Source organism: Notamacropus eugenii, chromosome 5 (assembly GCF_028372415.1).
Source record: "Notamacropus eugenii isolate mMacEug1 chromosome 5, mMacEug1.pri_v2, whole genome shotgun sequence".
In the NCBI taxonomy this organism is placed as follows: domain Eukaryota; kingdom Metazoa; phylum Chordata; class Mammalia; order Diprotodontia; family Macropodidae; genus Notamacropus; species Notamacropus eugenii.
Window position 1 is genome coordinate 29,107,670 of NC_092876.1, and position 25,413 is coordinate 29,133,082.

At 48.3% G+C, this 25,413-nt stretch overlaps 1 protein-coding gene and 1 long non-coding RNA gene across 13 annotated transcripts in view; one reads left to right on the plus strand and one right to left on the minus strand.

Moving 5' to 3' along the window:
- Positions 1-22,242, plus strand: part of LOC140503810 (uncharacterized) — a 35,673-nt gene extending 13,431 nt beyond the window's left edge. Inside the window, exon 2 of the long non-coding RNA XR_011966884.1 lies at positions 14,279-22,242. This is a non-coding gene — a long non-coding RNA (uncharacterized lncRNA). The remainder of the gene's footprint in view (positions 1-14,278) is intronic.
- ZC3H4 (zinc finger CCCH-type containing 4) overlaps positions 1-25,413 on the minus strand; it is a 56,034-nt gene that overhangs the window by 2,702 nt on the left and 27,919 nt on the right. For 5 of the 12 annotated variants that reach the window (XM_072608105.1, XM_072608099.1, XM_072608098.1 and 2 more), the window contains one exon: positions 21,685-25,291. In XM_072608105.1, the coding sequence (XP_072464206.1) occupies positions 23,766-25,291 (1,526 nt within the window). In that variant the 3' untranslated portion in view covers positions 21,685-23,765. Of the gene's footprint in view, positions 1-8,687; positions 8,883-10,547; positions 10,874-12,845; positions 12,929-16,641; positions 16,729-21,684; positions 25,292-25,413 lie in introns of those variants that run through there. The other 7 variants (XR_011966879.1, XR_011966878.1, XM_072608100.1 and 4 more) reach the window with 7 other exon arrangements.

Below are 25,413 nucleotides of genomic sequence, written 5' to 3' on the forward strand. Positions count from 1 at the left end.
AGCTAAGAGACCTGAAAGTATGTACTGCTAGGATTGAAGAGGTCATTTGACCACGAATGTCTAAGCTGGAAAGGGCCCTGGGATGCAGAGATGTCTGTAGACAGCAGCTGTCTTCTCTCTCGCCATCTCACTTGTACTCAAGTGTTCAGCCCCTCTCTGGATTATCTCTCCTAAGGGTGACTACCACCCTCAGATTCAAAGGGCACTCACTCTATGGATCCACACTTCTGAAACTGTAACACCCCATCCCTAACAAGGGAGTACATCCTTTCCCCTGGTAGAGGGAGGCAGAGATCACGTACCACCAAGCTGCTGCACTCCCTCTGCCTCAAACTGCTGATCAGAGGTGGTTGCCTTAGTCTTTTTCAGGGACACCCAGGGCACCTCCAATCTTTTCCTAGTCAGTGGCTAGACTCCCTTTATAATTTAATCAAAGAACTTTTCCCATATTTATTAAAGGTATAATGCCCTTTAATTACTAAGATTTTATAATCCACCTCGGGGAGTAGGGACCAATTTTTCATTACTACACTGAGGATGCCAGCAGTTAGGCACAGAGTCTTTTATGAGGTCCCAGGCTTTCTTCATACAGTTGGTAGGTCACCTCTAAACACATAATTTTACAAATTTGAAAACAAAGTTTTACAAAGCTCCTTAGAGTCCTATATTCATCTTGGTGCTTGTAAGAGTCTGGACCAACCCAAACAACAATAAGGAAAGGGGGAAAGCGTAAAGCACCAAATAGTACTGAAATAAATAGTATAAACGGAAAAAAAGAGAGAGAATAAAAACCAAGGGAAGTCTAGTCCTGGAGACGTTTCCAAGTACACGTGGGGAGGCTGAGAGGAGCCTTAGAACATGGAACGTCAGAGCCGGGAAGGAGACTTTAGAACAGAGAATGTCAGATCTAGAAGGAACATCTTAGAGCCACAAAATGGAACAGAAAGGATTGTAGATAGGAATTACCTCTGACCATATGATAGGAAAGGTGAAAAGGAGTCTAAAATGCACACAGTTATCAAGTGGGACTGATAATTCCATCTATTCTTGGCAATCAGATAAGGTCCTGTCTTGTAGGAATTCTCAAAACTCATTTTGTGCCATTATGGCTACCCGCCCACATTTTCATCCAGGAAAAATTATCATAATCCAGTTCATTTCTCAGGCACACATTTTGCATTCACTATACTGTATATCTGTTGCTTTCTGCCTACCTCCTCCCCCCAAGTAGAACATAAGCAACTTGAGAACAAGGATTGGTTTGTCCTTGAATCCTTTTTATCTAACATGGTGTCTGGAAACTAGGAAAGTAGATTGATTTAATCAAACTGAATTAAATAAATGGAACTTGGACCTAAGTTAATTACTATTATTAATGATGATGGGGGTGGGGGTGGGGAAGAGAGACTGGACTTGTGATTTCATTGGTTAAAGAGATTTCCAGGTTAGGGAAGTCCCTCCACCAGTGCAGCTTGGCAACGCAGAGAAATGCCTAGAGTTCTGAAAAGTTAAGTGACTTGCCCGGGGACATAATAGCCAATATTTGTCAGAGGTATCACTTGAATATTCCCCTAGGAGAATTTAATGCCTTTGAGGGCAGGAATAGTTCTTCATTTTGTCTCCAAATACAAAAAGAATCTTGCACATAGTAGTACATGCTTAACAAATACTTTTGGATTGGATTGGATTGGATTGGATTAGAAGGTGATGTGTGCCATCTGCTGGAGATCTGTGGAATTGCATAAATCAGCAAAGGAGAGGAGTTATGGTAGGTGAGGATGGAAGGGCAAAAACCAGCCCTCTCCCCTGCTGGAGCCCCACCCAGGGCAATGCTATAAGTCATAGAAATTTCAGAGCTTTCTTAAAGGCAGCCTTTGAATTAGACTCTAGTGGCTGGTACGCAAGTCCTTTCTGTGTTCATTGACTTGTAAATAAAATTATACATTGAGTTTTGCAAGCCTTGAACGCTTGCCATACCCTTGAGGGAAGTGCCAGATGCACCAAGAAATGGGCCTGTGCTAGCCTCTACCATAAGAGCTGCAGGTGAAAAGGTCTGGGTGTCTCCGGACGGCAGGTTGGATGAGAGGACATATAATACAGACCCTGACTGCCTTCATGAAGGTGAACTTCCCGGATCTAGAGGGCTGCTAGTCATGATGTCCCCTGCCCTAGCCAGAGTTCAGTTCTTGGGACATGTCTTCTGAGGGGCCTGACAAAATCGAATGCACTGAGGAGGCTGATGAGGAAGAGGACAGGACTAGCAAACAGGACAGCTGAGGATTGGCCAAAGGGAGTGTTCAGGTAGGAAAAGAAAAGATTTAGATTGGGGGGCAAGAAAGGACGTGTAAGGATATCTGTCCAAGTACTGGGATGGCTTTCCCTTGGCTCTATTTATTTTGCTTCATCCTGCAGGGCAGAATGAGGAATGATGGGGGCACATTATAAACATATTTTGACTCCCAATAAGGAAGAACCTTTTTCACACATGGCACTGACCAAAAGTGAAACAGGCAGCTTTGGGAAGAAATAAGGTCCCCCTCACTGGAGGTCTTCTAGCAGAGATGGGATAAACCACTTGTGGGGAATAGTAAGAGAGGATTCCTACTTAGGAACAGGCTGGAACTACATGGCCTCTGAAGTTTCTCCCTGTTCAGTGACTGTGATTCCAGCAGAGGGAAATAAGCCAACCCTTGTCCCTCCCTCCCCTTGCTCTTTGGCATCCCCTGAAGGAAAAGGGAGACACAGAAATCCAGCCTCTTTTCAGAGCCTAGCACAATGCCTTGTGTCCCATGGTCTCACAGATCCTCCAGAGATGTCTTCCCTATGGGCAGTGGCAGGAGTATGTGTCACCTGAATTTCCAGCCCTGCTATCTATCCCACCTGTGTATCTTCAGCAGGTCACCTCTCTGAGCCTCAGCCTTCTCTACGCTCTAAATCTAAGGTCCTGCGCTTTGATCTACAAGGACTTTTGCATACCTGAATTTCATGGAGCCTCACCACCACCTTATCCAATGAGACATTATTCCCATTTTACAGATGAGAAAATGAAGGCTCAGAGATTAAACTGACTTGCTCTAAGTCACACAATAGGGTCAGGAGAATTTGAACCCCATGTTCCTGAGTCTAAGCCATGATCCTCCCTAACTTTCCCCAATGAATAACCATTATCGCTGAATCCCACCAGTAAGAGCCATTGAGAACTCAAAAGTGTAGAGTGAGAGCTAGACAGGACCTCAGAGACCACTTCATTTAACCCCTTCAGCTGACAAAGCCCAGAGAGGTTAGTGACTTACCCAGGGTCATGCAGGGGGTATATGTCAGAGGCAGGATTTAAATGCAGGTCTTCATAACTTTGAGAGTCACTCTCTACATCATACTATTTCACACCTGACATTTCTGTGTCCCCTGTGAGAAGCAGTGTGGCCCAGTGAACACAGCTGGATTTGGATTTAAGAAGACACAAGTTCAAATCCCACCTCCTGAACTATTTACTTTTACTACTTGTGTGATCCAGGGGCAAGACACATGGATTAAATTCTCTAAGCCTTGGTTTCCTTCTTTGGAAAACATGAATAGTAATGCCAACTGTCCCTAAGCCAGAGGGCTGCTGTGAGTGAAGACCAAACAAGAGAAATGTATGTCAAGTGATTTCTAACCCTGAAAGTTCTTGTGGATGTGTCAGCTGTGATGATGGTGAAATGCAGATATTCTGGGCTAAGTGTGAAACCACTCCTTCTTGATGGGAGGGTTCAGTCAGAGCTTTGAGGGAAAGGATCCTCAGTCTTTCTTCATGTCAGTGCAGGCATGTTCAAATGGGTGCTCATAATCATATCAGCTAGTGTTTCCTATGCACCTTATGGCTCACAAGCAAGAGAACCTATGTTAACTCACTTGATTCTCACAACAACCCTGTGAGGCAGGTGCTGCTGTCATTATTCCCATTTTACAGATAAGGAAACTGAAGCATGAAGAGAAGAGGTTTGCCCAGGATCACCCAGTTAACTTCCTGAGGCAGCATTCGAACTCAGGTCTTCCTGACTCCCAAGTTCTGTGCCCACTCCCCTCCAATGCCACCAACGGCAGCCCTTTAGGTTAAAAGATAAAACATGACTCTTTGATGCTGATATGAAAAAATAACAATCAGGATCTTCTCAAAAGTGTGTGTATATGAATATGTGTGTATATAAATACATATAATGTCTATGTGTATCTATACACGTGTACATGTATGTGTGTGCATACATATAGCAGCAAGGAAGCGCAGTGGGCCTAGAGTCAGGAAGACCTGAGTTCAGATCCAGCCTCAGACACTTACTAGCTGTGTGACCCTGAACAAGTCACTGATCCCTGTTTGCCTCAATCTCCTCCTATATAAAATGAGCTGGAGAAGTACCGAAGTTACTCTGGTAACTTTGCCAAACTCAGATGGGGTCACAAAGAGCTGGACATGACTGAATAACTACAGCATTTCATATAATATAACATGACATAACATATAATACACAACATAATTTATGTAACATAATGTTATGGTATACTGTTAATATACTCTATTGCATACATTATAGTGTATGTTATGTATTGTTAATATTATAATATTTTATAATACAATATATGCACACATATATATTTGCTCTTCTCCATAGAAATGGGGGTCAAACTCAAATAGAAATAAATCCCTATGGATAACAAACCGACTTTGGAAAGCACAAAATAACAATTCTCTATGCTGTATCATATTTTAATTTAATTTGTCAGACATTCCCCAATTCCATTTTCATCTGCTTTGGGCAGCACTTGAGATCTGGGCTCTTGCCAGCTGCTAATTAAACGAGATCGAAGACCAGCCTCCAACATATACCAGCTGTGACTCTGGATAAGTCACTGCACCTCAGAGTTGAGGGCCCCAGGCAGCCACCCCATTTCCCTGTGATCTGTGATCACAGGCCCATATGAATGTGCACTGTGCTTTATATCACTATCGTGTCTTGTATGCCTTCTACAAAAATCTAAAAATAAAGTCCTGCCTTCCCTTCCATTTTTTATTCGCTAGATTATGCTTTTAAACCCAAGACAATTGTATTTGGTCATTACAGAGCCAAGGATGCTGCTAAGATTAGACATGTTTAAACGTCTGCCGTTGGATCGGATGGACTAGAAATAGAAGTCATCTGATTTTGTCTGAATAGAAGTTATGATTTTTAACTTGATGTTTTCATATAATGCTCGATGAGGAACTGATTAATAGACAAGAAAGAGAGATCTGATGAGGGGTGAAAAGGGATTATACCTGTGATTTTATTACCACAGGAAAGCACCAATGAGAAAACCCCTTCTACCAACATATGACCGGCAACTGCTTCCTCACGGTCTCATCCGCTAAGCTCTGATTGGTGGTGAGCTACCCAGGATTAGACAGTCAGGACCTTGAGCTCAGGTCTTCCTGAGCATGGAGATTGGCCATGGATGCCCACACAAGTACTGACACACCCACAGGAGGATCTCATCATCTCAGGAAACTCACTCCTCCTAGGACAGACCACAACCGATCTACTATTCTGCTTGAGGGGATATACAGGTTAAGGGATTTGCCTGATGCAGGAGCTGAAAGTCAAGAATACTTGGTTTTCCAAAACCTACCTTCTAACACTTACTAGTGGTGCGACACTGAGCCCTTAATGGACCTTTCTGGATTTTAGTTTTCTCATCTGTAAAATGGAGTTACAGGACCTGTCATACCAACTGCACAGAGTTGTAAGAAATCATCCAAGAAGTACGTAAATCAATTGGTAAATCTTAACGTACAATGAGAATGTTGGTTATTATTGCAAGATGCATCTCTGCCAGTCTAATGTGTAATATATGAAGTAATATCATAATTATAACTCAGCACATCAAAGACTGTAGCTGTGGGTTCTACATGGAGATCACCACATGCTGTACAGTTCAGCAGACTCATTACTGCGGCTGAAAGAAACTGTGAGGGAGGCACTCGTTCAAAATTAGCCAGGCTGGCCTGTGAGCTAGAGATAACAGAATCCATCCCCTGGGCCTGTCCTGGAAGATACCCTGGCTTGGGAGGTCGTTTGCCTTCTGATAGTGTAGATTCCTCACATCACAGTGAGTCCATAAAAGGAGGGCTTTGGAGAACTGTTAATAATAGAATTTACAATTCCATTTGAACTCTCCCGGTCCGTGAAGTCCTGAACTGTCCTAAGTTTGAGGGAGAAGGTATCTATGACAAAAGTCAGAGTTGGCAAAAGTGGAGAAGAGAGTGCTAAGGAACTTGGATGTTGGTATGAGCCTGGCAATTAAGAGGAAGAGAAGGGGTGGCTGGGGCAGAATGCAGCCTTGCGGTAAAGTCAACAAGCATTTATTAAACATCTACTGTGTACCAGGCACTGGACTAAACATTGAGTCCCTGCCCTCAAGGGGCTGCTGGTCTAATGTGTCTCATCCCTGAAGGTCACTTTAAAGAACATTTAAATGGGCCAGAGGGGTCAGAGACACCCTCGTCTGAGGCAGAATCATCCTGGCTAAATGTATTCCCTCCTGGAGGCCTGGAATTTCAGGCAATGGACTTGGAGAGGGGATAGATGGGTTTCAGCCCAGGTTTTGCCAATGACTTGCTGGGCTCCTGTACTCTGAGGCTTAACTAGCCAGGTGATCGCAGGGAAGCAGACTCAGTGCCTGCACCAGGAGCCTCAAGTTGCTATAAAATGTAGATCCTACCACCTGGATGAACCATGAGAAGAAGGTGTTTTGTAAACCTGAGAATACCAGAGAAAGATTACTACTAAATCCTGACTACCAGGCTGAGAATTCCGAGGAGTACAATGACTGGTTTTGTCTCTTTCTAAGTCTTTCCCTCTGCAACTTCCAGGGGGGCGAGAACCTCTCCTCTGGGGCCAGCAGGGTGGTGACTGGGCCTGAAATCAGAAAGATTTAAATTCAAATTCAGCCACAGGCACTTACTAGCTGTGTGACCCTGGGCAAATCACTTCACCCAGTTTGCCTCAGTTTTCTCATCTGGAAAATGGGGATCACAGGAGCACCTTCCTCCCAAGGTGGTTGTAAGGCTCAAAAGCCTGGCCCCTAGTGAGCACTACATATATGCTTTGTTATTGGTTAGACAGTCACATCTGACTCTTCATGATCCCATCTGGGGTTTTCTTAGCTTGCCTTATGAGGAAACTGAGGCAAACAGGGTGAAGTGACTTGCCCAGGGTTACACAGCTAGGAAGTGTCTGAGGTTGGATTTGAACTCAGGTCCTCCTGACTCCAGACCCAGTGCTCTACCCACTGAGCAGCCCAGCCGACCTAGCTATTTTTGTTATTGTTATTACCGCTACTCTTCCTACGCACTTTTGTGTCTCATGCTTCTGCTGAACTGCGCTCCAAGACAGCAGGCAATCTATCTTACCCAGATTGTCTGCAGATCCTAGGAACTTAAGAGATGTTTGCTGAGTGAATTCTAAATAGCAGGCAGGGTGAAACAAGATCTCTGAGACGGGGTCAGACTCAGGACTAGGGGGAGCAGAGAAGAAGAGATCACTCCTGGGTGGGGTGGTTCATGAAAGTTCCCTAGAAGTGGGAGCAGCGAGGCCCCAAGGAATGACTGATCCACACAGCTAGGACCACAGGCAGCTGGTCCACTAAGTCCCTCGCATCAACTCGCAGACCTTAGAGACAGTCCTTGTCTGACCCTACCCCCCAGGTCCCTTCCCATCCAAGTGGCCAGCCTTGGGCTCCATCTTTGTAAACACAGCCTTCATCCCACCCCTCCTGCGCTCACAGAAGCTACTCACTGCATGGTGCGGGATTCAGGAGGCTTGGGTTTGAATCCAGACTCAGACACTGAGCAGCCACATGAGGAGGGGCAGGGCTCCACCTCTTAGAAACCCTCCTTCTTCCCCATGACGGGGACGATGATATTTCTATGACTTCAAAGTGCTACATACAAAGAGCATGTGATCATTTGATGCAAATTAAAAACAACAAGCATTCATAAGGCACCTGGCATGAGCCACACCCTGTGTGAAGCTCAGGAGGCGACAGGGTCACAAAGACAAAAACCCTCAAGGTGCTTCCATTTTGTGTCCCTGGGGCGGAGATCCAACCCAGTCACCACACAGTGTGTAAAACAAAGCAGGGACAGCATAAATACCAAGTTCTCTGGGGAGGCCAGTGCAGTAGAGAGCAGGGGTCACCTCCCTCAACTAGCTAACACTTGAGTTGGGCCTTGAACAGCCCTGAAGATTCCAAGAGGTGGCGATGACAAGAGAGAACATTCCAGGCTGGGGGGCGGGCAGGGGTTGGTAGGGAGAGAACGCTGTGCAAAGGCAAACTGGTAGGAAGTAGGAGTATTAGGAATGAGCAGGAGCCAGCCAGTTGGGCTGGAACATGAAATGTGTATATCATGGGGAAGGAGTCTGGACATGGCTGGTGAAAATGCCAGGACAGAGTGTGTTTTATCCCAGGGGCAATGTGTAGTGCTTCAGGACTTTGGATTTAGCTGTTGCGTGGAGGATGGATTGGGAGCAGAGGCTACAACAGTGGTCCAGGGGAAAGGGAGGCCCCTGTGGCAACCATGAGAGCAGAGGTATGATAAGATGACGTGGCTGCCAGGACTGGAGATGGGGCTAAGGAAGAGCAGAGAGTGGGGGGAGGACGCCAAGGTGGCAAACCTGGAATTCTGCAAGGATGGTGAGAGACATGAGGGCTCTGGAGGAAGGATGGGCTCAAGGGGAAGAGATGGTGATCGTCATTTTGCATGGGTTGACTTTGAGAGGCCTATGGGACACCCAAGTGGAGATGTCGACCAGGCAGCCACAGGTGGATGTGGGACTGAGGCTCAGGAGACAGATGAGGACTGGAGTCATCTGCAGAGAGATAAGAAAGGCATCCATGGGAGAAACAGCCCTGGGGCACACCCACAGGTAGGAGATTAGAAGGAGCTGTGAGACAGGGAGAACCGGGAGAGAGTATCCAGGAAGAGGGGGTGATCAACAGCTGCAGAGAGGCCAAAAAGGATGAGAATTATTATTCAAGGTCCATCCTCCCCTCTCTTCCACAATCCCTCTCACAGAGGCCAATCTCTCCTGCCCTCCTCTCCCCAGGCAAAGCTCAGCAGGCCCCCTATCCCTAACACTCTTTCCTTTAGGTGTATTTCTAGCCTCCCCACCCAACACCACCTACATCCTCATCCATCCTGTCCCTGTTCTATGGTGCCCTCATCTCCCAAGAATTCCATTTCTACCTGGAAAAAACCTTGGAAATCTAGTCTAGTCTCATTCTTACAGATGAGGAAACTGAAGCCCCAAGAAGTGACTGGTCCAGGATCACATAGCTAGGAAGTAGGTAGAATTTCTAGAATAGTTAGAATTATTCTTAAAAATTAAACATTAAGACAAACATTTCTACAGAAAGGCTATTTCCTCTTAATCCTAAAGTGAGGCTTAGGATCCCCATTTTAAAGATAAAATGGAGGCTAGCCCAAGGTCCAGCCCAGTCAGGATTTGAACACAGGTCTTCTGACTCTTTGTACCAAACTACCTGCCTCTGTGCTGGCTGTGTCCAAGTCTTATTTCAAGGTTACTCAAAATCCCCTGAGAGAAAATGACCTCGTGAGTGGAAGAGGACATCACGACTCCTCACCCTCACCGCCATCCCCCATGACTCTGGACTCGTATCTATAGCCCTGCCTCCCACTGTGCCAGAGAAGCTGGGGTTCAGCCTCCAGAGACCCCACCTCCTTCCCCCACCACCAGTAACCTAAGTCAGGGCAAGGAAGAGGTTGGGTAGTACCAGCTGCTGAAATCCCTTTGAGTCAAGAACCTCTATCCCAGGCCACAGAATCCCTTTCCCCTATGCCTACTACCCACCCCCAGCTAATGGAATTCAAGGGTCATTTCCCAACCTCAAAATCCTCCTGTTATCCAGGAGGTTTCTGCACTTCACCCTCTTCTCCTAGGGGTCTCCTGGAAGCAGACCACGGGCATCAGGCCTTATTCGAGCAGGAACTGATCTGCTCCTTGGTAAGCATCTAGAGGACTACGTTCCCCCCCAGACTCTTTAACAGTGTGGCATGTTGGAGAGATTTACAATGGGGCAACCTGAGTTTGCATCCCAGTTCTGTCATGTCCTGGATGAGTGGCAGTCCTTCTGTGGGCCTCAGTTTTCTCATCTGTTAACATTGATGATGACTAGATGATGTTTTCTGCATGTGGAAGGGGAGGATGTGTGCAGGGGGCACCATCTCTGATGACATTAGATATCCCTAAGTAAGCAGCCCCAGCTAGGAGAAACAGCAGGTAGAGAGCTAGAGCTGAATCAGGAGGACCCGAGTTCAATTCCAGCCTCAGACACTCACCAGGGCAAGTCACACCACCTTGGTCAGTCTCAGATTAATCAACTGTAAAATGGGGATAAAAATAACACCCACTCCCCAAGGTTGTTGTGAGGATAAATGAAGCTAATATGGGTAAAGTGCTTTGCAAACTTTCGAGCACCATATAAATGCTGGCTCTCACAGGCCTAGGCAGGTCCCTACAGCATGGGTTTTGGACTCCTCATAGGCTACCCAATACACCTTACAATAAACCTGTACCCTACTGAAAGGAAATTTAGAAGTGAACTTGATATCATCCCCCCTTATTGGTCCAAAGGGAGTTGGGAGTGGGAAGAATGATTACCGAAATGAGAGGCTGCTCCCATGGTCCAGAGAACACAGTGGGAGGCGAGGCATGAGTTAGGAGAATCTGCCTCAGACACTCACTAGCTGTGAGACCTTGGGACAACGTCTTCCCTTCTGACCTGTTGAATTGGGCTAATCCAGGACTGCCTCCCGGGGTTGTTGGATGCCTCGGATGAACTTTAAAGGAAGATAGAAATGCTGTCTTTGCCTCCCAGAAGAGCATCACCAATGAATAAACATTTATTAAGCACCGAGCACACAAAGCCCAAAATGAAGGGCCCCATCCCCCAAGAGGCAGCATTTTCATGGGGGAACTATTTCCATTTACTGGGTCTACAAATGTGCAGTGGAAATTCCTCTGCAGTGCCTAACACAGTACTTAGTCCCATCCATAACTGACTTTTTGCAAGTGGGCATCCATTCTTTCCTCAAAAACTCCAGGTATGGAGACCTCCCTCCCTCTTCTCTGGCTCTCTCCCAGGGCAGTGCTGTTCCTTTTGGGGATCACTCTTGCAAGAGTGATGCCTAGCCTTCATTAACAATTGTGGATGCGGCGAGAGGGAGAAACCAGGGCCCAAATCCCAGCGTAGCCACTTTACTACTGGTGGGACTTTGGAAAGGTTACTTTCACAACTCTCTGGGTCTCAGTTTCCTCATCCATGAAACGGGGCCTTAAAACTAGGTCCCTTCTGGCTCTTAATCTACTCTTTAAAGTCAAACCATCATCTGTAACTCCCTCTCATGCTCCGCAGCATTTGGTTCTGACCTAGGGCCAGAGAAGACCAGGTCTACCCCCTTTGTCACCTATCAGCCTTCTCTCCTCTGCAGGCTAAGTACCCTCCATTCCTTCAGTTTTTCTATGCCATATTCCCTGAATTTGCATGAGAACTACAGTGCTTAATCCTATCCAGCATCCTCATTTGCTTATCTTTTAGTAGCCCAGCCCTTAAGAGGTGGCACCCTTAGCCAGTCATCTTTTCCCCCCAACTCTCATGGCCCCATTACCATCCCCAGCTCTTGGCAGCTGGGGGTCAAAATTCCCCAGTCCCTTCTCCCTCCTTCCTTTCCAATCTATAGGTCATAAGGAACCTACCATTCCTTCCTCCTCTTTCTGCATCAATTCCACCACGTGTCTCACAAATAGCAAGGTTCTCTGGCTTGCAAAAAGCTGAATTCAAATGACGTCCTGCAGGAAGCTCTCCCTGATCCTCATGGCTGCCAATTATCTTTTCTCTTCCCCAAACCTCCCTAAACATCTGGTTTAGTCCTGATCCACTTATACTTCATTTATCTGTGTTTCTATCTCTTTCATCTATGAGATTCTAACTCTGGGCCCAGCAAGAGCTTAGTAGGGCTTGCTCTTGTGAGTCAAGATCCTCTCTACAAAAACGATTCCAAGCAGCCCTCCCTTCCTTGTTTCTCCCCGGAAGCCACCCCAGAGTCAGAGCAGTTCTGTGAGATGGGAGGGGAAAGCAGTGGGAAGAGCCCCAGAACTTCAGGGTCCTCCTAGTCCAACCCACAGCAGGACAGGAAACCCTACATCAACCCCCACCAATGGTCAGCCAGCTTTCACTGGCAGACCTTCAGGATGGGAGTTTGCCACCTCCACCTCACTGGGTAAAAGCACTTTCTTACAGTAAGCCTAAACTGCAGCAACTCCTACCCATCCCTGCCCCTACTGATCCTAATTCTATACTGCTTCCCTCTTGAAAACAATTTATCTTATTTCCAAGGGAAACTTCCCCAGTTCCCTCCACTAGTCTCCACGCAGCCTGATATTACGACCTCCATTCTGCCAGATTCCTTCCTCTGACTCACTTCCAGTTGGCTCATCAACATTTCTCCTAAGAACCAAATACAAGACCAGGGCAGGATACTGAGGGACTATCCTCTCCCTGGTGATGCCACCTGCCCTAACAACCTGGGTGGTCATCTGCTCCAGAGGGACCAAACCCTCCCCAACTGCTTTCCTGCACCCCTTTCCTTGATGTATGTGCTTCCCCAGGCCAATCCCATGGCACCATCTTCCTTCAAACCCTGGTTCTAACTCACTCGTAAGCAGTGCTTGTCAAGTGAAGACCTGTGCCCAGCCCTGCCAGGGAGACAGAGGCACGGAGGAGGACGCATTTTGGGTTAGCATCTCTCTTACCTCAGCTGGCTAGACATCCTTTCAGCACAGACAGCTTCTCTTGGGGGAGAAGGGGACCTGTTGAAAATGGGAAAAACCCAGGGCTGAAAGAGAAAAGTTAGACACATTACACCCATCCCCACAGGGAGAGAGGAGCTTGGCTTCATTGGGCCTTTCCAAGGACCCTTCCCTTGGTCAGCTTTGACAATAAGAAAAACAAACAGAAAACAAAACATTTTATCTACATTATCTCCTCTGAAACTCACAACACACCCCTATGTGTACCGGGATGGGGGTCAGAGACAGGCTCCCGAGATCAACTAATCAGCAAAGTGAGGCCCAGGGAAGGGAAGAGATTCATCCAAAGTTATCCAGGCAGGAAAAAGCAACGCTGGAATTCAAACCCAAGTCTTTGGGTCCTGTGAGTTCTCTTTCCACTACACTAATTTCCCCCATTTTACAGGTCAGGAAAACTGAGGCTCAGGGGGTTTGAATCATCTGCTCCAAATTCACACAGTCATTAGTGGGGAGGGCCAGGAACTGAACCCTGTTTCTAAAGGGCCCTGTCCTTTGTGGTCAAAGAATTTCCAGTCTTTTAGGGGACAGAGATGTGGGTAAATGAGTATACAATATAACTCACTAAGCACATTAGTGAGATGTAACGAAAGTAGTGTTACGTGAGGTCGGAGGGATGAAAGCAGTACCAAGGGTGGGGGGCAGGGAGGGAGATGGGCCTTTAGAATAAGGGCTGAAAAGGATGGGTAAGAATTCAGGAAATGATGTCATTGAGGTCCACCCAGTGGATCTCACCCATAGCTTGACTTGTGTGAGTTCAGATAAATGTCTTCCTTTCTCTGGGGCTGAATTTTCTCTATGTGATGGACTAGACCTTTTCGAAGGTCCCTTTTGATTCTAAATCCTTTGGGCCTCGGGGCTATCTCAACCCCGAAGGACCAGGCCAGGATTCCCCCCACCTCATGAGTCCTCTGCTCTACTTAATGAGATTGACAAGTAGAAGGTGGGGATTTAGCTCCTACTGAGGCTAATGAGTCAAGAAAAGGGGACAGTGAGAGGCCTTTTCACGTGGTGTAAAATGAGGTTTCGTAGACTGGAGTACTGTCCACATTCTAGAGAAGGCCCCAAATATACTGCTGGAAAGAGCATAGGAGACACCAGGCTCTGGTCCCCCAGGGTAACTGGATGGCCACTCTTTAGGTTTGCTGGAGAGAAGGCATTCTTGTTCAGAAATAGAATGGGTGAGACAGCTGCTGGTGTCCCTTCCAAATCTGACATTCTGTGAAATGGATGTTTTTTGATGTCAGATTTGTAAGGTTCATCTGAGGGCAGATGCTCAAATGCTCAGGTGGGTCATCAGTCAATAAACATTTAGTAAGTGCCTACTATGTGCCAGGTACTGTGCTACTAAGTTCCACTAAATTCTCTACCTACAATAGCAGAATGGACCCATCTGTCCAACAGAGATGGACAGATATCTCAGAAGCAGCTATCTGTGATAACGAAGAGTCAGGAAAAGCCTGGATTCCAACCCACTTCCAGTGTCTACGAGCCGTGCTGTGTGACTGTGTGGGTAAGTCCCTTATCTGAGCCTCAGTTTTTTCATCTGTCATTCGGGCATAACAAAATCTCTGGTTCCTCCATCACAAGGTTATGGAGATCAAGTATGGCAATGTAGGTGAAACATTCTGCAAAGTTTAATGGGCCATAGAAATGAATGTCAGCTACTATTAGCTCCTCGGATACTTGGTTGGAGAGGAGAGCACCTGATGAGTCCTCAAGGGATATGAGTTCAAGTCCTGCCACTATCTCTAGTGTACTACGTGATTTTATCAAACAGGGAAGTTAATCTAACTTAACTCAATGTGAGACCATATGGGCAAGTCCCTTTCTCCCTGTAATTCTCAAACAAACGAGTTAAACCACGTAAAGCGCCTTGCCAACCTTCACCCCTAGCTCCCGCTGTCACTCTTTTCTCTGGGCCTGTTACCCTCTCTGTAAAATGAGGAAGTTTGACTAGACATTTCTAAATTTTGCCATTCCTATGATTGGCTTCTAGTGTCAGATCTTTCAATGGCCTGGGCTCAGTCCCTTCCTCCCTGCCTAGGCTTCAGGTTTCCCCCTCTACAAAATCTCTAAGGACCCTCGCATCTCTGAAGTTTTATGTTTCTATGACTGAAGTCAAAGGATGTTGGTTCTAGTCTAAGGTTCCCAATAGCTTCTAGAGCCTCATACAAGTCACCTTCCTTACCCCTGCCTCAGGATCCCCTCTCTGTAAAACAAGGAGGTGGATATCACAGGGCCAACAGGAAAATAAAGGATATGCCTCCCTCAACCAGCCACTCCACAGCCTGGCTTCTACGGATGCCTGATGGCCAAAGTGTGGCTCTGCAATTGGGGTTACAACCTGAAATTCCGATCCGTCAATCAGAAGGAATGTGAGAGGTCATTTAGTCCAAAGACCCATCACTGCCAAGTGGCCATCTCTTCAGCCTCTTCTTGGAGGGAGGGGGGCACCCCAACTTTCCAAACAGCTTTCTCCACCTCTGGACAGCTCTTTGGGAGACAAAATTTTTCCTCAAGCCATGGCTAAATAGGCACCTCTGAAACTTCCACTCATGCTCCAAGTTATGCTCTCCAGGACCAGGGAGAAGTCCATGGGACAAACTCCAGTTTTCTCAAAACAATATTCCTAAGACCCGGTCTTGGGCTCCTTCCCCATCCTGCTCAGCCTCTTCTAGAAGTATTCTAGTCTGTCAATATCCTCCTTAAAATGTGTATCACCTAGAACTCAACAGAGGATATGCCAAGGCCAAAGAGAGCAAAACTTTCACCAGCTCCCTTGTTCTGGACACCATTTATGCATCTCTCAATGCAACCTGGGACAGCATTAGCCTTTCTGGCTGCTACTGAACATTAATGACTCATGTGGAGGTTGTGGTCCACTAAGACCTCCATGCTTTTTTCATACAAAATGTCTGCCCATGCCTCCTTGTATTTGTAGATTTTTAAGTTCTAAAACTTTATATTCAAAAAAATTCCCTCCTTTCAGGTTCAAACACACATGGTTCTAGTCGGTCAAAGTATTTTTTGAAGTTGGCTCTCTGCTCCCTAGATTCATATTATTTGCAATGTGATGGTCATAGCATATATATACCTTCCCCCTAATCACTGAGGAACATGTAAGGTAGATCGCAGGGGTCCTATGCTAGAGATTTCCCTTCAGGCTGGCAATCACTCATTAATGCCAATGCTTTGAGCCTGATCGCTCAATACATTCTGAATTTATCTAAATGTGTTAGGATACAGCCCAAAGGTCTTGCTGCCATCTAGGTGTAGCATGTTACAGCATTCCCCTCCTCTACAGGCCTAGTAAGCCCACTCAGAAAGGGAAGGAGGTTAGTGTGGCATACCCTACTCCTAGGGAAGTCATACTGACTCCTTCATGGTCACCATCTCCCTTCTTAAATGATAACCAACCATCCCTTGCTCAAAATATTCTAGAATCTTGCCAGTATTCTAAGCCAAACTCACCGGAATACAGTTTTGCAGACTCCACCATCTTCCCTTATTAGAAAACCAGGACATTTGCCCTCTAGTCATGTAGCAGCTTTCTCGTCCTCCATGATCTTTCAAAAGATCACCAATGGGTCGCTAAGCAATCAATCACATCTGCCCATCCTTTCAGGGCCCTGGGATGTGGTTCTGGTTCTGTCCAGGCCTGGTGACTTGAATTCCCTGAGGTCAGGAGGCTGCTCTGAATTATCCTGGGTGAGTCAACTCCCTTTTAACCACTTTTGAGCTATCCTTTCCAGTCAAAGATCATTCTCCTGGTGGGGCCAGTTTCCTTCCTTTTCCTCTCAGAGATCAGGGTATGTTTTTGGAGGTGCTGTGGAGTGAAATATTGTAAGAGCATAATCTACAGTCCACAAATCAATGTACTTGGAGGATGCCCAGAAGGGAAGGATTCACACATGAATAATGACATCCTATGGGCCTGGGCCCTGGGCCTGGCTCTGCCACTTACTCCAGCCAGATTTCCCTTGTGTAAGACAAGGGGATTCAATTAAGATTGGTAAGGTCTTTTCCACTGCTAACATCTGATGGGTCTGTGACTGAGTCCTAAGTGTGCCTCCGCAGGCAAGCGCCTTCCTTTTTACAGGCCTGTTTCTTCCTTTTTTTGCACGAGGGTGTCCAGTCTCCTAGCTCACATTCTCAGGGTTCTCTGGCATTCATAGGGTCCAGAGAGGGTGGCAAGAGCTCTGGGTTTGGAGTTAGAGTTCCTGGGTTCAAATCTTTGCTCTGCCACTCACAACCTAGGAGACTTGAGCAATTCAATGAATCTCCCTGGGCCTCAGTTTCCTCCTTACAAACTGCAGACAACCACAACCCTGCTGCATAATAAGGTTGCTTGGATGAAATGAGGTAAGATATGTAAAGTTCTTTGTAAAACTGTAAAGCTGTACATGACTCACCGCTAGACCAGTGAAAAAAGAACTGGCTGGCACAGAGCTGAAGCCTGGGTGGTGGATGACAGGAATGTACAAATGGAAAAACAAAAGTTTTCAGGGATAACAGAAACAGAGATAGCATGGAATAGTGGAAAAAGCACTGAATTTGGGGTCCAGAGGAGCTGAGCTCAAATCCCAGCTTTTCTGACTACCTTTCCCTCCCAGCCCCCAGGAGGAGGATGACAGCACCATCCTCCATGCTTCTCTGGGGGGAGATCCCAGGAACATCAGCCCTAGTGTTTGGGGAACATTGTCTCGGTCGCATCTGGGTTAAAAAGGCTTCTTGTTCTACCATAGGACAGAGGCCTTGTGATTAGGAAACAGCAAGAAAGAAGGCAGTTATGGTGGATTCAAATTCCATCATGAACAAGGGGCCTTGGCTGCCCTAGAAAGAATCTTAGAGAGACCAATCTGGTTCCAATGGCTTCCTGCAGAAAGAGGGGAGTGAGCAGCCACGTCAGAAGGAAGTCCTAGCTACCCACCTTGGAAAAAGAAAGGAAAATTGGGCCAGTGCTGATCAGCTGGCTTCAAGATCATAGTGCCTTAGGCTTAAAACCACCTTCCTCCATGGAGAGAAGAGAGAAGAGTCTGTGCTAAAAAGTTTTTCAATGGGAAAAGTTTCCAAGTTGGCCAACTCTCAAACCTACCCTATCCACCCCCACAATTCCCCTTCACCAAAAGAACAAAACAAAACAAAACCAATCCCACCTAAAAACACATTGTTGAGGGTGTCTTGGCTCCATATGAAACCCAAGCATCCCTGATCTCATTTCTACAGCTCCTTCCTTCAGAACAGCCTGGGGATGAAGGCAGTGCAAGTGTTACATCCATTTTAAAGATGAGGAAAGTGAAGTCAAGAGAGATGCCTGGGCCCTAGGCCCTGCCTGCCCAAGGTGACACAGCTAATTGACTCAGATCTCATGACTCATCAAAGGGTCCTTTTTACTTACTAATTTTTTTTTATTAAATGCTGTCTTATTTTCCTAGATATATTAAAAGTATCCTGAGGGTTATTAAAATTTAAAAAGCAAGAAATGTTGGCCCTACCTGATTGGGGAGGGGAGACCAGTCTGGAGGAGAGACAAAGCCTTGCCCTTGGGAAGCTTCTCAAGGACAACGTGGTCAAGGTCCTCAGGGAACAGAAGCAACCATGAGGATTTTCAGGAAAGGCCTTCGGGGTAGGGACAAGAGGAGGGGGGAAAGCTCAGAGCACAGGCAGGGGGAGCTACTGAGCAGGAGAACTGACTTCTGAGTTCCCCCTGGGTCCATATCCTCCACTCCCACATCATGGAAGTCTCTCCTCCAAGCACCTAGAAGGACCTTTACCTGCTTTTGGTGAATGGGATTCTGGGAAAACCCAGATTTCCTTGGGACTGCCTCTGCCCTCCACCCTTCCCTGGGTAACATGGCTCCTGGATTCTCTGCCCTAAGCCTGGTTGATCACAGGCAGCTTCCCAGGCCCAGAACTTTCTCCACTGAGACAAGCAGCCTGGTGGAGAGAGCCTGGTGTTTGGAGTCAGAGGACTGGCTTTTGAGAAAACCCCTTAACTAGCTGTGTGACCTTGGGCAAGTCACCTAACTTTCTGGGGTTTCATTTTTTTGGCTGTTAAAATGATCAGAAATTCTTAATTTTTGTTAGGTCACCAGGTTGCTGAAGCCTATGCAGAACCATATTATGTCTGTTTTATTTATGAAGCAAGAAGATGCTAAATCCCAGTAAGAGATTAGTGAAAATATTTTATTTTTTCCGTTCAGGTTCCTGGACCCCCAGCCCCTGACATTTCTCCACAGTTCCCCAGAGGACTGGACTAGATGGAGATCTGATCTGTAAGGTCCCCACTAGCTTTAAATCTTAGAACCCTCCCTGTTTGCTCGGCCATCACAGGTCCAAAGCACTGGGCCTCGGCTTTCTTGAGATTCAGGTCTCCTGGCTGGTCCCTCACCCACTCAACAGGTCTCCTGGCTGGTCCCTCACCCACTCAACACTCCTCCCTTCCTAGCGACCCTATCCCGGTCGCTGCCATCCCCTTCTTTCCAAACACTCCAGGATCCCAGAGGCATTTTCTTGTTGTCTTTGCTTCTGTCTGGTTTGGTTTCCAGGAAGAGATGATGCAGCTTCAGAAATAACTCAAGGGTGAAATGGTTGAAAGTCTGAGAGAAGGCTACAAGTGACCTCAGGGGCATCAGAAAGACTCATTACTGACCACGACTTGAAACAAGCCAGTCACACGGCGAGGACAAGAGAGGGACAACTGCAGTGCCAGCCTGGGACTGACCCCAAGATACAGAAAAGGTCAAAGGAAGGCCCCTGATGGGAAGACTAAGATGAGAATCACACAGAATGCCAAGGTAGGGAGAAAAGACTCACACCAGTGAGACCATGGATTTACCAAGGATCCAATACCACCTACTACTGAACTGGGAAGACCTCCACTGTCTAACTGAATTCATTCAACTTTGAAATAAAGTTCTCCTTCCTGCCTCACCATGGCAACTGGATCCCTTGTGGCCTTCAGAGAGAACAGTTTCTTCCCATCCCACAATCTCCCTCATTCACCCCCATCCCAAACTGGGCTATTTAGGATTTCAAGCTAAAAGAGACATGATAAATCATCCAATTTAACTCCAGAGGTCACTTAGATAGCAAGAAATAAGCCAGGATTTGAAGGCCAGGGCCCCCCTCTGAATAGGCATTGAGGCCTTCTCCAGACCTCAGGACCTGTCCCTCAGTGTGTATACAAATACAATACAAACTGAAGAGAGAGAGGGAATTCCCAGTTGGGGAGATCAGAGAAGACTTGCCAGACATGGCTAGAAGGGGAACAGAAGGTGAGGACTGTGACAGACCGGAGGCATGTTGAACACATTCCAGGCTCAGCAGCACACCTAACTGTGGAATTCGGGGGACAGCTCTGAGCCTAAAAGCATCAAATAAATGGAACGTGTCTGCAGGGGTCAGGCAGTGGAGGACACAAGGGCCCCCTTTATGAGAAGGGGAGTGGAGTAGGCACATCTGTACCTCTAAAGAAAATGACTTCATAGTTGTGTGAATGGACGGAAGAACATCACAGAGCCAACTGTGTCAGAGAGGGAAAGAGGTGACGATCGCCTCCCCTAGTGGGGTGTCCATGTGAGGAGAGGAAAAGGGGTGAATGAGATGGTATGGAGGTAGAATCAAGAAGACTTGTGGACTAACTGGATGGGGGCCTGGAGGCAGAGGAAAGAGTCACAGACAACTCCTGAGGTTACAAATGTGGGTGGTTGGAAGGATGATGGCAGAGTGGGCCTAAGGGGATGCAAAGGAGTTGTTCTTTGGACAGGTCAAAATCTGAAAAGACTTCTGGGATTCCAGAGGCTCTCCCCTGAGAGAGATTCTGCAGTCCTACCCTGAGGACAGAGCTGGGAATCAGTCACAGGGGTCTCCTGACTGCCTGGCTTGGGGCTCTTTTCCTTCCACAATAGGAGCATCTTTTGCCCAGAAATGGAAATAACCCACATAAAGAACCTGGCAACAGATTTGAAAGTGGAATAGGAGATCCTTTAACAACCTCCAAGGCAGGGGGACATGATCCCAGCAGGAGCAGGGGCTGCCCAGAAGGAAAGACCCACAGGCTTCACCTGGAAATCTGCTGCTGCCCTCTTTGATTGGGAAGCAGATGGGTGAGTTACTAAGATCACGCAGAACTTAGTGTGTAGGCTTCTTCTAGACCTAAACGGCCCCGCCTCACAGAGAGGAGTAAGAAAAGGACACTGAAGGAATCCAAGAGTCAAATGACAAAGCTGGCTGCTGCTTAAGGACACACATGGACTGTCATCTGTCCCCCATTCACAAGAGAGGAAAGGCAGAAGGGACTTCACAGATCTTACTTCTCTATAAGCCAAAGAGAAATCACAGGACCATAAATTGAGACCTGAAAGGGATAGATGAAGTCATCTTGCCTGACACCCACAGCCCATTTTACAGATGAGGGAGCAGCTAGCCTGAGGTCATACAGGTAGGGAGTCACAGAGCCAGAACAGGAGCCTAAACTCTTTCACTCCGTGTGTGGTAGATTCATCATTATCAGAAGAAACTCAGGCCACCTAGCGTCTCAGACTTGGTGCTTGGACGACGGCGTTGTGGCCAGGGCAGAGGACAAGGCCAGGGAGACGGCTGGCCATTCACTCTGTACTTCAGCCTCTAGCCCTGGAGGGACAACTGCCTTTCCAGGCAGCTAGGCAGCGCATTCTCCAAGCCCATCGTCAGAGTGAATGAGTGCTGGCTAGCAGGGGTGGGCGGCCTGTCTCATGCTCTGAATCCTGCAGAAAATGAACACCAGCAGCGAGGGACAAGATCACTTTAAAATAACTGCATCCTTTAATGGCAGTAATACAATTATTGGAGATGAAGGGACCACAGGAGAAAGGCGGCGAATGACATTTCCTGGAAGACAGATGTGGGGTACAAAAAAGGCAGTGGGGCAGGCGGGCTGAAGGAGAGCCATGCGACCATAACCGTAAAAATACAGTGCGGTATATACACGTGTGCATCGTCAGCGCCAACTCGGAAATGTTATTTACACTTTTATTACAGTCTTGGTTAGAGAACGACTTTTCTTTAAAAGCTCTAGCCTGATGGGAAAAACTACGGGCGAACTAGAGCTCTGAGAGTTTCTCATCCCATTTATAGGTCCTCAAGAGATTTCCTTTAAAAAATTATTTCATTTTAGTTTTACAAAAAAAAAAATCCCAACAAAAACCACCATATCTTGCATATCTTACACATGTCATGGGACCTGGCCCTCTGGGGAGGGGAGGGGGCAATCTTACTAGTGATCGTGTCCCCTGCCCCCCAAACACCTGATCAGCAAAGCACAATGACCCTGACCTCATCTGCCCTGTGGAGGCCCAGCCCAGAAGGGGTGAGAGCTGGCTCTCCAGAGAAGCTGCAGCTGCCTCACACCCCCCTCAAGGAGAGAGGGAAGCTGCGGGCCCAAGGGAGGAAGTTTCTACATTATTTATGGAGACAGCAATGGTTAAAAGAGCCAGCAGGCTGGCGAGGAGAACAGGAGGTGGGTAGGCAAGAGGAAGGTGCCAGGGGTCAGAATCCACATCAAAAAGACAATCTCCTAGCCCAGCTGGGGGAAGGGGGAGGGGGAGGAGGCCTGGGGAAGAGCACACAGGACAGCTTCCAACTAAAACCGTACCTGAGCTTTTCTCAAGTTTCCAAACTAAAATTCTCCTAGAGAAGTGGGGCCATTACATGGCAGTGGCTGGGCTACAGATGGCCAGGTGTCTCAGAAGGCCTGTCCTACCCAGCTGAGGGTGCAGCCAGCATCCCTTCTCTCCCCGCTCCTCCCAGGAGAAAGAGAAACAAAGTGCACTCTGGCAAACCCTGCCACTGAGGAGGATCCCCTCCCAGCCTCACTCGCCCTTGTCCCTCTTGGATTCCTACCTGCCCTGATTCCTTTATGTGTCTATGGATCTGTTATTCTAACTTTGGCTCTGAAGCCCAAAACCCACCAGGGTTTCATGGTTCCGAAATTAAAAGAAGGCATGAAACAGAAGAATGACATAAGTAAAAACCTTCTTGAAAGAAAAAAGTTGGGGACTTTTTTTTCTTGAATAGTTTGTCCACACTAAGGAAGCAGGAATAAAAGGGAGGAAGGAAGGGAAGGGGATGTGAGCAGGGGTCCGGCCCAGCCCACCGGGGCCAGAGCCAGACTAACGGACAGGCTGAGGTTCCCTGTGCTCCAACCCCTTGGGCCTGCTCCCCAAAGTCCAATGGATTGCTGAGATGAACTCTGGGCAAGGGAAGACCCTGAGGACCCCTGCCCCCACCTCTCCACCCTGGCTCCCTCATCTCACTTGACAGTGACCCTGGGGCCATGGGAAGGCTCTCAGAATTCTCTAGCTCACCCTTTCTCCACCCTGGTCCTGGTCCCCATGGGGAGGGGTGGAAGGGAGTGAAGGGGACAAGGGGGAAAGGGGCTTCCCTCCAGCTCTGACTCAGCACAAGCCACACCCCAGGGTGCCCTGGGTCCTGAGAACAGGACAGTGCTGGACAGAGGAGCCTGGGTGATTCACACACACACAAAGGGACAGAGAACAGGACGGCTACACAACTTGGCCAAAACTGCCCCCAAGACCCATGGCAACATGGCAGGCCCAAGATGCACTTTGAAGGAATCTGGGCATGAGACTTTGATTGTTCGATTAAAAAAGACATTTTCTTGGAGATAGCCTGTGAGTCATACAGCACTGACCAGAACCAAAGATTTTTATATACAATTTATAGGAACCAAAGAATAAAAAACCCCCCAGCCCGCTCCCCCATGCCCCCTTCCCTAGGCCCCTCCCCTGACATTCCCAACACTGAATGTGGCCATGAAATACAATCACAGGATGAGGGAGGGGGACAGGGTCCGGGTTAATACTACTGGCAGAAGGGGGATGCAGTGGGGTCAAAGCCTTTAAAAACATCTTTGAGGGACCCGGCATCCTGCTCGCTCTCTCGGGAGGGGCTGTTGCCAGCGAAAGGGCTCCCAGAGCCAGCCTTGGATGCCTGCTTCACAGTCCCAAATAGGGTGGGCACAGGCAAGTTGTGGAGGCCAGGCTGGGGGGCCCCCTCCTGAGAGGGTGTGGCTGAGGGGGCGGTGGCAAGGGTCGGGGCTGCCTTGGGTCGCGGCCGATTATAACTGTTGTACCTGTCCGTGGCCACAGGCTCCGAGCCTGCCTTGCCCGCCTCCGGCTGCTCCAAGGCCGACTTGCGGATGAACGGAGGCTCTTTGGCCTTGGCCGCTGAGCTTTTGCCATTGCCGTCACTACCCTTGAGCTGAGCACCCCCCTCGGGGGCTGGCTCAGCCACTTTGCTGCCAGAGTTCGGAGTCCTTGGGTCATAGAGACTGATGCCGCTGAGCACACTGCTCTGCCCACTCCCGCCACCTTGGCCGACCCCCCCAGCCGCCAGGACCCTTGGATCGTAGGGAGCGATAGCTGGAGGGGAAGCCTCGCCAGAGGAAGCAGGAGGTGGTGTGGCCACCTCAGGAGTGCTGAGCTTGGGGGCACGGGACGAGGCAGTGTCCCCGGGTTTTTGCAGCCGGGGGTCAGCAGGGGCTTTGCGCACTCGGGGGTCACTGGGCTTATCGCTTGGACTGGGTGCTGAGGGGCTGGACGCATTGACGGTCTTGAGGATTCGAGAGAGCAACTCAAAATCCGGCAGGTTGGCAGCAGAAGCAGTGGGTGCAGAGCTGGGGTCCGAGGGGGTTGCCCCACGCTGCCGGGGGTCTGAGGGCCCCGTGGCAGGGGGTCGGTGGAGGCGGGGATCAAGGGCAGGCAGAGACTGTAAGGCAGCAGGAAGGGAGGCTGCAGAGTCTTGTTTGGGGACAGGGAATGGGATGAGGTCCTCAGGGTTCCAGAGCACAGTGCGAGCATAATTGGGCTTGTTCAGAGTCACATCCTTCTTGATGTGGCTGAACTGCTGTAGCTGCAACCTTGGATCCCGCAGGGAGGTCCCTGGCAGGGCATCCAGAGGAATGGTCACTGGTTTTTCCCTCAGAGCCCTCTCCCCTTCTTCTTCTTCTGGGGGCCCAGACACCTTCCCACCACTGGTACATGTGGAGCTTGGATGGAGTCCTTCAGGCTTGGAGGTGGGAATGGAGCGGGCCAGTCGGGGGTCTGAGGGCCCCGAATCCCCAGAGCCTGAAGGGCCAGGAGCATCAGTGTGACGTGAGAGCCTTGGGTCCCTGGCGAGGCGCGGGTCAGCAGGTCTGCCTCCAGCAGCGGGGGCCTTCTGGAGGCGGGGATCGCCCGCTGCTGGCAGGGACCCCACGCTGCCACCCCCTAATTCCCCGCCAGGTGCCGGGGGCCTACTTGAGGTCTGCTGCCGCAGGGTTTTAAGGATGGAGGTTACACTGCTTCCTCCGTCATCCTCATCGCTAGAGTACCAGTTGCCTGTGTCACCTGTGAGAGAAGGACAGATATCAACAAGGGGGTGCCGCTGACTTCCCCCCTTTACACTTGCATTTCAATCAATGTGCAAGTCCCTAAGATGTCTACCCTCCCCCTTGCAGAGGTAACAAATG